The following is a 12,183-nucleotide window of genomic DNA, read 5'->3' as shown; positions in this document are numbered from 1 at the left end:
TTACTGAATAAATTACGATACAAATAGCGTATTAAAAAATTGCTAGTAAACGTAAACGTGTTTTTTCTTGTGTTTGGCATTTTGTTTAGATGATTATTTTATAAGAGTATTTATTCGTATATGTTATTTGCTTTCGGAGCACGATGCACGTTTGTGCGCATTTTGGGACGCTCTTGGCCGATTAAAACAATTATGATTCATACGTTTAATCACAAAAACAACAAACAAAAACACAATAGAATCATTCCGTGTGCATATAATATTTTTCCCACTTGCCATAATCGTGTAGATAAGGACGATAATGTGACTGCAGGTCGTCTTACATATAAGAGAGCAGACTGTTAACATCTGTTGTTGTTTTCATGAAGGTGCATACGTACTGTGATAAATATTACGTAGATATTACATTATCGAACGTGTCGGGGTAAGTGTACACAATATGTGGTTGTATGCTAAGTACTATTTATAAAATATTGCTTTTTATCGTACACTCCTCTATGTTACTTAATTAGATATGCTAATAAATTACGATAGTGTTTTCCGATTATGGAACTATGGAATTAATGAAAGCATCATAATGTATGGTTATCTTACTTAACTACTTCTAAAAAAAGAAAAACTGATTTAAAGTTAAGTAAAAAAACATATAAGTACATGTATTATGGATAGGAAAAAACTTTAGTATTGGTGCAGATATTCATATCCTATATCTATGATTCGAAATTGTTTGAGGTAAAAATTGCGAGACGTTACAACTTACAATTAACTAAAGTGGAATTGGTTGAATGTGGTAAAAATAACAATTACTCAAACATATCATTAAATCAATAAACATGGACAGATTACAGGATGATCGAAACATCTTGTATAGGACTAGGGAGTGGCGCGGTGGGTGCAACTATCACTGCCACGTTGCAATTCTTTGCAGCCTCCCAGTGCCTGCTGCAGGACTCCTGGCCGGAGCATGCTAATCTTGAAAGTAAGTTCATGTTCTAAAAGTATTGGGATAAGTGTCAGATAATAAATATGTTACGAAATTAAGACCTTTGGGAATTGCGCTTCAAATTTTAAATTAATTGGCGTATTGATAAGATTCAATACTTTAAAAATGTAATAAAGTTTCGATCGTATTAAATTAGTGAATGTCTGATAACCACATTGATATGGCAATAAGTTAACCTGTTTTAGCATAACATAGGAAAACATGTTTGCTATTCTATTACGTAGGAGTGAAAAGTTTGTACCTGTGCGACAAGTTTTAAATATATTTTATGCTTTTTATGTATACAATATTTTATGTATTTAATGTTTCAGATGGTACCAGTTTTGACTTTATCGTTGTGGGAGGAGGAACTGCCGGAGCTGTGGTAGCTGCTAGGCTGTCAGAACTTCGGGATTATACTGTCCTTTTAATTGAAGCTGGAGGGGATCCACCGCCAGAAAGTGTCGTACGTAAAATTTTATTAAGTGCAAATAGATTATTGGTGTTTATTAAATTTCAGTCACACACGTAACGTACCAATTATTTGCTCTAATATTTACAATTTTCAGATTCCAGGATTTAGGAACTCGATGAAAAATAGCAAGGTGGATTGGAACTTTACAACAACGAATGATAATTATTCTAGTCAAGCTCTACAACATGGCAGGCAGCGTCAGCCTCGGGGCAAAATGCTGGGCGGTAGCGGATCTATTAATGACATGATTTACGCTAGAGGCTTTCCTATAGATTATGATGAGTGGGCGACTACACTCGGAGATGAATGGAGTTGGAATAACGTACTCGAATACTTCAAGAAAACAGAATACCTTACGGATGAAAGAATTATAAATGATCCACTTCTTACTGAACTCCACGGTTTTACTGGTGAAATAGAAGTTACGGGATCTTTAGAATCTACACGAACTACTGATAAATTGCTCGAGGCTTTCGATGAAATGGGTTTTAATATTGTTAAAGATATGACAAATCCCTATGTTATTGGCGCTGGTAGGTTTTCTCACACAATACGAAGTGGAAAAAGGGAAAGTTCTGTGACAGCCTTACTAAATAAAGCTTCAAAAAGAGATAATCTATATATTTTAAAAGAAGCTGTGGTTACTAAAATTCTCGTCGAAAAAAACAAAGCTTATGGAGTTAAAGTTCTAATGGATGATGATGTGTTTTATTTCTACGGAAGTAAGGATATAGTGATATCTGCGGGTACATTTAATACGGCAAAATTGTTGCTATTATCGGGTATAGGTCCCAGAGAACATTTAGAAGAAATGAACATAGAGGTACACGCAGACTTACCAGTTGGTGAAAACCTTCATGATCACGTTATGGTTCTAACCTTCTTAGAGGCTGATGAAGGTACTTGCACTGTAGACGAAAAAGAGAATTATTTTGAGATGATAAAATATCTCTATGATAAAAGTGGATTCTACGTAAGATCAAGTGACCTAGCTGCCTATATTTCTTACAATAGCTCTATGAAGAACGTACCGGATTTCGGTTTGTATCCCACATGTATGGGTATAAATGAGGGGTTTTACGACCCATGTGTAAAAACATTAGGTTTTAAACCTTATATTTGTGAAAAAGTAGCGGCGGTGAATCAAGAAAAGGAAATATTCATTTTCCCAGTAGTCAATTTAAAACCTAAATCAAGAGGCAAAGTTCTTTTGAAATCCACAGATGAATTAGTTGCACCATTAATATATTCCGGTGTATTTAGTAATCAAGAAGATTTAGTTCACTATCCTGAAGCTATGCGAACTGCGTGGTCTATAGTAAATACAACATATTTTAGTGAAAAGAATGCTCAAGTAATAGATCTTAATGTAAAAGAATGTAGAGGTTTAAGTGGTGATGAATTATTGACATGCATAGCTCGTTCAATGGCGACATCTGCTTGGCACGCGGTTGGGACGGCTTCAATGGGGACCGTCCTCGATTCCAAGCTTAGGGTTAAAGGAATAAGAGGGTTAAGGGTGGCCGATGCCAGTGTCATGCCTAATGTTATACGCGGAAACACAAATGCTCCAGTTGTGATGATTGCAGAAAAGGCAGCCGATTTTATAAAAGAAGGACTTGTATAGACATTAATTAGATAGCAAATTGTACAGAACAGTATTATTTATGTTACATGGTGTTTGTTCTATTGAATAAATTATGTGATATTTTAAGGCTTTTTAATTTTTTACCAATCAAATCATGAGGGTGTATTGATGAGGATATTATCTTTAGATATGCAGAACATAGGACTCGAATGATATAAAATGTAGCATTCCTAGGTTGGAGTTCCATGTTCCATTCAGATTTGTTAGATTAGAAATTCATTATTGCATAATATATATAAAGAACTGTTAGGTACACATAGCATGCAGATTTTTTCGTCCCCTGTAAGGCACGAAAAGTTACGCACTATTATACAACATAATAATTAACAAATCAAATGAATGGTGTCAACATCACTTACACGGGACATCGATATGGTTTTCACCCCAGGAATGGCGTGGTACGTACCGCGACGTGGTCGTAACGTAGTCGTAACGCGACCGTGTCGCACGTGCTGTGTCAACGACATGGGGTGTCGGTTATTTAATATTGTCCCATGTATGATACAATACGTTTATGGGTGTATGCGTCTCAAACTTTTTGGTCTGTGTAGCGCATGTCGCGTGACGCACGATACGTACGACAATTATCGTACAAATACGATAATTTTTTGTTAAATGTCTGTAGTTTAAAAAAAAGTTTCACTTTTACCGTGGTTTCATAAAACCACACAACATTTTTTTTTAATAAATAATCAAATAATTACGATTATTACACAATTTTTTTGGCCGATGATGGTAGTGGCTTGAAATAAAAGGACATTTCTTGGACTGGGACACATATTATATAACGCTAATGCGCGCGAGAGGAAGGATAATCTTTAAAACTAGAAATTAATTTTTTACCAGTTATATGGGTTATAATTTATAAATAAACCGTGTGATATTCGACGTTTTCGCGGAATTTTTATTGAAAACGAGTAGAAAGAGTAAACTTTTTTGTTTTATACAGGTTATATTGAACACAGTTACGAGATAATCAGTAAACGTGTATACGTATCTGTATAGATATCTTATTTCCAAGATGAAGCGGATGCATTTCACATTCATTCATTTATCATTCATTGATCAATTTTCTTTGCGGTTACTTACATCGAGTACAGATAAATAGGTAACACTAAACGTATACTTATTAGCTTCTTCTGTATTTGCTCTACCAGAACAAAAATTTACCTTACTAAGAGTCAATCAGTACTAAATATATACTGTTTCAAGTGTATATTTTATACTCGTATACTTATAAATCTTTTAGCATTCCGTGTAACGAAACACTAGAATTTTATTTTAACGGCACAGGAATATTATGCAGTTACTAAGATTTCAATAACAAATATCTCTCTCTCTCTTTCGTTTTCAATCAACGTTAACAGAATACTTCTCATTTATAGAATTCCAGCTGCACGAGATTGTTTAGTTTTTATTCGTTCAAACATTGATCGAATAAAGCAGATGTTATTAGAACTAAGGGGAGTCTCAAACACATCCTTCCGGTTCGGAAGTAGCATCTTATCCGCTTTAATTTATTTGACAGCGCTTATTGACGCGTAAAATAACTTCGATAATAATAGACGTAAAAAAACAATATCATACGTATTGTTAACTAGGTTTCCGCCAGCGGCTTCGCCCGCGCAGTCAAAGAAAAACCGTATAGTTCCCGTTCCCGTGTGATTTCCGGGATTGCGTCATTTTACCGGGATAAAAAGTAGCCTATGTCCTTTATTGGGTATCAAAATATCTCTATACCAAATTTCATGAAAATTGGTTCAGTAGTTAAGGCGTGATTGAGTAACAGACAGACAGACAGAGTTACTTTCGCATTTATAATATTAGTATGGATATATTATATTCATTCCGTTCTATTTTATTTCCTTGTTAAATTATTTAAATAAATTCCACTTGAGAACAGGTTGTATGCTAAAATTTATAAAAAATATACACAACTGAACTAAACTGAGTCAAGTATCACAATGAACTCTACATTTTATTTACAAATAAATTATTTAAAGAATGTATTTGTATTAAGGTACTAAGATTTGTATATGCAAATTCTTAAATTATGATGAAGATTTTTTCTGATTGGGCATTTGAAAATACTTCAAATGCGTATTCGAACGACACAAATACGCCCATATTTTCGAATAACATGAAACCAATTTAATAATGACTAAAGAAATATATGATTATTCCCGTGTCACGTAATCATATATCTCTACATAGTCTATAAACTCAATATTTCTCGCTAACCGTTTTTGCTAAGACCTAGGAAGTACAGCTGGGAATCTGCTAGCTGCGCCTGCGCCGCGATCCGCTTTCACCTGCCCACACCACATACCTGATAACTTATCACCAACTTATGTAACTTGGAATGGCATATTAATTCACTTGCGTTGATTTTGAGTACTTGGACTTGGCGGTTGAACTTTCCATTATGTTTATTGTGTTTGTATAGATGTTTTGAAATACCATAGTTAAGGGGTAGTAATTTTGGAATATGATATGTGGTTTAAATGTTGTGTAGAGCAGTTAGAGCTCTGCTTCTGGAGAAAATCTGTAATAAGTAAAAGCTCCTATATTACTTTTCTTACATATTTAATCTGTATAACTAAATTAGATTAAGTTAAGTTACTTATTTTGGCACATTATAATAACGATGTATCGGACAATTCACAGTTGATTTTATCTTTTAATTATGATCTCTACGGCTGTATTAAATAAGGGACATAAATTGCAAAGAAAAAGTTTATCCGATACTATAAACCTGTCAATATAAATAAATCAATCGATTATGTATTTGCGTTTTCTAATCCGGAAATCGCGAATATATCAGTGCTATAACCTAACAAAAACAAACTCCGATGCGTCAAAGCGATACTTTCACCTGCGCGTGCGCCGATCTTCACAGGCTGCGCCGCAGTCGGTAAAAAGAGCGTGTATCGAGCGGACCTGTCGCTCACTTCTGTTATTTAATAATGTACGCGACGCGATCATGAGTGACGAACTCGAGCGGTCTTCTACCGAGAACGTCACAGTGGTGACCGGTAACTTCCCAACCGTCTCCAGCCTCAAATCGGAGGATTCCACCGAACAGTTGATTTGCAAAACACCGCAAAAGTCCACCAAGAGCAAAAAGGGGAAAAGTGTCAGTTCAAAGAGTGTGGAAGCCGGTAGTGATGATGGCGGGGGTTCGAGACGGATTGTAGTGTTTCTGGGACTATCTCAAGTGGTGCTCGGTGTGTTGTTAGTGGGGGGAGGGGCTCTAGCGGTCGTTAAGGGCGCGGCGCTGTCGAGGGTCGGGGCGGGATTGTGGTCGGGGTGTATCGCGGTGGTGGCCGGCGTGGTGGGAGTCATTGCTGGCATTAATGACTGTTATGGATTAAATGGACCTACTTCTGGGTTAGTATAATGACATGAAACTGGCTGTTAAGTAAATGCATGGACGAATATAATCTAGATATTTATTGGGTCCATGGTAAATGGTAGAGTTAATATTGATCAAACTATATATCGCTGTTGCCTACACTGTAGGCCCTACAGTGATTAAATATTGGGGAAAATTCCTTAACTAAAAACAAATTCTTAAACGTGTCTAGAGTGTATATAAATTGTCCATTAAGTTTATAGCTCTACAAAATCATTGTGAAGATCTCTATAATGCTTCTTTCATTAATTCAACATTTTCTCATTTAGAAATGCAATTAATTGGTCCAGACTTTAAGTACGCAATGTAATCGCTTCATCTCCTTCCAATTATAATTCGAGAAGGTCTTTGCCTTACATTAGAATGTATATTTGCCCTGAAGCTAGCGACGGTGTTTAATTAGGTAGAGTCTTATTACATCGCTCCAAACGAGTATTGAGGTGTACAATTTTCAATACATGCCTTTCAAATTTGAATAGACATATCATAATTATTTGGCTTCACACAAAAATAATAAGTAGGTGTTTTCTGCATCTCACCATACATAAAGCAGCATGAGCTGGAAATGCGCAAATAGAATAATTAAATTCAGACCAAATTATTTTCGAAGAGCTTTCATTCGAATTGGGCATTCGAAAAGACTTTAACGTTGTAACGTTTTCGATACACATTAATTTGGACAACAATATAAATCTGTATTTCAATCTATGCATACCTCTTCAATAAATGATTCTCCAAAAGAAAATCGCTACTTCTGTTAGATTTCATTGCAAATGCAATAAAAGATGACCTATATCAAAAGCTTACTAGAGAAAAATCTTAATAATATGTAGAAATGCTTGTTTAAAAAGTAAGTAAGTAAAGATTCTAAAGGCAAGCTAGTCAATATAATGTCCGATGACTTAACGCGTGACTTCTCGTGGTCGCCTTCTTCCGTTTCACGACCTATTGTGTTATTTCTATCGTTTTTGGGGTTATTTATTCATTCATTGGTTCATTTTTTGTGTTATAATACTTAGTATCTTTGAATCATTATTATTCTAATATATATAAATCTCGTGTCACAATGTTTGTCCTCAATGGACTCCTAAACCACTTAACCGATTATAATAAAATTCGCACATCATGTGTAGTTCGATCCAACTTGAGAGATAGGATAGTTTAAATCTCAAATTGTTGAGAAAGTGGGCGAAGCCGCGGGCGGTAAGCTAGTTCTTCTATAAAAATGTAGTAACTAGTAACCAAAGAGATCTGTTTAAAACATGATCGATACAAACTATCCATTTCATAAAAACTAGAGAAGGAATTATCTCATTTAAATGAAAAGAAAATCAAAATAAGAAGGCTTTGGTCTCAATACTATAACCATACAAAGTCGCAGAAAAGTTAGTAGACGTACATACTAATTTTACATTGTAGTTAAATTAATATTGCCCTTGTCAAATTGATACCTAAGCCTTATCATCAGCTTAAAGTACTCACAATAATTACAAAGCATGGTACTACGTAAAGATTAATATCAATTTCCAACAACGCACACTTACTCTATATACCTGATCCAATTCCTTGAATGTTTTGGTGTTGAGCACAACGGCCGGAGAAGCGTTGCGCGGCCAAGCGTGAGCGGTTCCGGCGCGTGCGCACGGGATGCACCTTACATGCACTTCGTATGGTGATAGTGATAGGCGAGAGCGATATATTATAGACTAGCTGCGCTCTGCTGTTTCACCCGCATGGCTCCGCATCTGTTGGTCTTAGCGTGATGATATACAGGATGTCCTACTATCGGTATACTAAGCGCGAAGAGACTTGTAGTCTTGCATACCCTGATCACGTAAAAATACTTAAACAACAAAATTACGCCAAAAATTGTTTGCTAAATTTTTCCTTAAAATTCATGTTTTCTTCTCTAGCTTTGCGCAGCCGGCATATAACGCTTCTCTAATGTGAGCATTTTGTCAATGAAAACATAATATAATATTAATACCTAATTAATAAGTGCAGATTTAGAAATAATGGTTAGTTAATAGATTTAGTAAAAAGAGGTTTAAAAAGTGAGTACATGTTACCTATATGTTCGAGAAATAAAGTACGTTTGTAACATGTACTGTTTCATAGGTAGGTGTAAAATAGTAGTTATATTGTTTTTGATACAAATGCGGATGTGTTTTTTATTCATTGTTATTTCGCGGTTATTAAACGTGATCTTCAATATTGATCAAACCATTTAAATATTATTTTATATTTGAGGAGTTAAACTTAAATTCTATGTGTTACGTGTAAATGACTATTTAGCACATTAATTTATTATTAACCACATTTGCATTTTAAACTGTTCTTTAACTAAAAAAAATGTTATGTAAGTTAAAATTATTCATGTTCTGAATAAAATATGAACGTGTTTTTTTAAATTTGTGTCAGAAGTATATTTTTGTAAAATCTAAATATTCATGCTCTACAATTTTAAAGTATTTTTTTAAAAGGAACGTGTCTTATCAATATTATTGTGACCATTCTATGAATAAGTAATGCAATGACAAAATTTCACCAATTTAGGTCAAATTAAACATTTTTAGATGCATTGTACGTGTGTATTTAATTAATACTTAACTTATACTTCATCATACTTATTTCATCATTGAACGCCTCTGCTAGTACATAACTATAAGATCCATATAAACAGAAATAGGTAAGCTTCCAATAAAATAAAAAGACGTGGCACTCGGGGACTGCCGCGGTAAAGCTATTGCATAGCATGCCTTCAAGCCACACCTCCGTGCCCGTCGGAGTGGGGAGCGTGAGGTTTTTTCGTTACGGAATTTCTGGATTCGGTCCCCGCGCTCAAAGTCCGCGATAGAAGCTATGCAATAGCTTAAAAATTACCTGTATTTTTAATCACGAAATTACTAAAAAATCATCACGTTCTAATTCCTATATGAATGGTTAAACGTCCTTGACCAATGAACGTTTTTTTACACTACCAGCGTAGTGGATAACCTAAACCCTAATGACCATCCTGCATCCCTATATCTGATATCAAATATATTACCGATGCTATTTTCACGGTTTCATAATTAGCATAAAACGTGGCCAAGAAAAGTGCGTGTGCCATTTTCCTCGGCTGAACAACGTCCACACTGACTGATCTGTTTCGCGAAATTACTTCGCGAGGCTCACTCTGTGACTCGCCTAATCGCTACTCGCTCAGCTTATGACCATGCTCCTCTTGTACAATGCAATTTGCTGTACACACGCCACTCGCTACTAACGTGTAAATCATTTTTTGTAGCGGCCAACTGTTGTTACGATGATTAGGAACATTTCGAATCGAATGACTGACAGCTATAGAAAACTCTTATATTATGACCCCTTTTGGTACTGTTTAGTTGGAATTTTGAGAGCCACTAGAGAATGGTCACAAATGATGAAGACATAGAAAACATTGCTCTGTTTCTAGCTAAAAGTAAGAGTAAATTTTAGGATACTTGAATTCTACATCGCAAGGCACTAAGTATAGAGTAAATTTTTTTAAATATTATTAATTCTCTGAAGATCTGAATATGAAGGGAATTTCAAGAAATTTTTATTATTTCTTCCTTAGATATATCTATTTATTTACAAGGTATGCAAGTATGAAATACGGACCTTGAATGCATTTTATCTATGGCTTACATTGATCGTATGATCATAAAATACAAGCATAAATTTTTATGAATTTGTTAATAAATCTCCATGAATTTTATAACAATAAAATTATGTATTTACACATATAAAATAGAGTGCCTAAATATAACGATATTAAACCTAGCGTTACACATCTTTTGTTCAATTATTATTTGGTATATTTACATTATTTACATATAAGTATTTTTTTTGATTATGTTCTACTTTAACGAAAAATTCATGAAATATACATGTTTCTGCCCCGAATTACAGATCGTAAATGCCGTAAAGTTAAACTGTATCATAACATTGAAATTAATTTTAAATTAACACATTATTATGAAAATAAAAATGTACAGTCATTTTTCGAGAAATGCGAAATTGAAATTCGTCGTCGTAAGATGTATACTTAAAATTTACTTCCTTAACGAAACTATTTACATAGGCGTAGTGTTTAGTCATTACATTAAAAATAACAATAGTAAATTTGTATATAAACAAGAAACATTATGTAAAACTAGCCATCTTGCCCATAGAGCCGTTGTGCATCTGCTTTCACCGTTTTCTCAACACCTTATAACGTACAGTGTGCACAAATTTCAATCTTATTCCCTGTATATTTGGTTTATTATGAACTAACGGAATAATAATTGAACATGTAACAAGTAATTAAAGTAAATATATGCTTCGTAATTGTAAAATATTGAAGTTTCTACGATAAAATGTTGTAAACGTGCAAAATTGTGTACCTACATTGATTTGTGACGAAGTGCAAATGATATACTCGTTTGATAGTTGAGCTTGCTTTGGTACAAATTGGATAAGTATCTGTTAATGTATGTACTTAGAGTCGTAATAAATGTAACGCCGGGAAGTTTAATTTGGTATGATTTTATTAATATGATTATTATTTGAGTATCAAAGAAATTACATACGTTTGGTATGAATAATATTAAATAGTAAAATATAGTTTTCAATTTGATATTGTATTTAGGAAGTGACACAGCGATTCTAACCAAGCAAAAAACTCATTTAAGGCGGAAGGCGCCATTGTTTATAAATAAAAACTACTGAAATAAGATTTGACTCATCAGTTTACAAGAGAGATTTGTCATTGCCTTTATTTAAAAGTAACTTGTGTTGCAGGGGCTTGCTGACGGCGTTCCTGGCGCTGTCCTTGCTATGCCTAGCGTGCGGCAATAGTGCCGCAGTGCTGGCGGCAACCGGCCTGCAGCGGGACTCACTGCGGCCGCCCTCGCCGCTTAACACCTTTGAAGTAAGTATGGTTGATAAGGCATATAGAGCAGAGTACGTTCAAGTCTTTAGGAATTCAAAAATAAATTATTGTATAATTAGTAATGTATAAAATGAAAGAAGAGTGTAAGAATGTATCTCTATGGGATTGATGGTGAAAGTTATTACATATTAATTATAATCTTAAAATGTTATAAACAAAATTCAGATAACAAAATATTTGTAATTTCACATTTTCACTTATTAATGTCGAATATCGATTCCATAATTATATCTTACTACTTGGGAATAAGATCAAACTTATCTAGAATTTTCTAATTATAGTCCTGCTTTCTTCTAATGTATGATGCTTCTTCAGGAAACTCAGAGAACTTCAATGTTGTTATATCTTTGAATAGCCAAGTTGCCTAACGTTCCGTTATGTACTTATGTATATTGCTCGTTAAAACTCTCAACTCTTCTTTACAAATGGCTTATGGCTTTAAAGAACTCATTTAATAATAACTAGCTTCCGCCCGCGACTCCGTCCGCGCGGAAAAATTAAGATTTATTTTTTTCTACGTATTTTTCCGGGATAAAAATTATCCTATTTTATGCCCAGGATAATAAGGTATAATTATACCAAGTTTCATCGAAATAGAACTGTTACTTTTCACGTGATGCCTGAACATACAGACAGACAGACAGACAGACAAAAATTTTTTTAATCACATATTTGAGTTTGGTATCGATCCAGTAACACCCCC

General features: G+C 34.4%; 2 protein-coding genes across 2 annotated transcripts in view; both read left to right on the top strand.

The window, feature by feature from the left end:
* The first annotated feature begins 305 nt into the window (after nt 1-305).
* LOC123695883 (glucose dehydrogenase [FAD, quinone]-like) lies at nt 306-3,171 on the top strand. The gene is made up of 4 exons (XM_045641836.1): nt 306-424; nt 842-979; nt 1,315-1,448; nt 1,552-3,171. Exons 2-4 carry the CDS (start codon nt 850-852, stop codon nt 3,082-3,084), a joined length of 1,797 nt encoding a protein of 598 aa, XP_045497792.1. The 5' UTR covers nt 306-424; nt 842-849; the 3' UTR covers nt 3,085-3,171.
* A 2,845-nt stretch (nt 3,172-6,016) lies between these two features.
* The window catches only part of LOC123695711, a 30,743-nt gene continuing 24,576 nt past the window's right edge, over nt 6,017-12,183 (top strand). Inside the window, exons 1-2 of the mRNA XM_045641619.1 lie at nt 6,017-6,495; nt 11,330-11,459. Coding sequence (XP_045497575.1) covers nt 6,089-6,495; nt 11,330-11,459 — 537 coding nt within the window. The 5' untranslated portion in view covers nt 6,017-6,088. The remainder of the gene's footprint in view (nt 6,496-11,329; nt 11,460-12,183) is intronic.

The sequence above is a fragment of the Colias croceus genome, chromosome 11 (assembly GCF_905220415.1).
Source record: "Colias croceus chromosome 11, ilColCroc2.1".
Classification (NCBI taxonomy): Eukaryota; Metazoa; Arthropoda; class Insecta; order Lepidoptera; family Pieridae; genus Colias; species Colias croceus.
Note: the sequence above shows the minus strand (reverse complement) of the source record. Positions and strands in the feature narration are given on the sequence as shown.

What these genes read in the sequence shown, in the direction of transcription:
- LOC123695883 (XM_045641836.1), top strand. Translation starts at nt 850, where the DNA reads ATGATCGAAACATCTTGTATAGGACTAGGGAGTGGCGCGGTGGGTGCA. An exon ending in GGAGCATGCTAATCTTGAAA is followed by an intron (nt 980 to 1,314) that starts GTAAGTTCATGT and finishes TTAATGTTTCAG; the next exon opens with ATGGTACCAGTTTTGACTTT. An exon ending in ATCCACCGCCAGAAAGTGTC is followed by an intron (nt 1,449 to 1,551) that starts GTACGTAAAATT and finishes TACAATTTTCAG; the next exon opens with ATTCCAGGATTTAGGAACTC.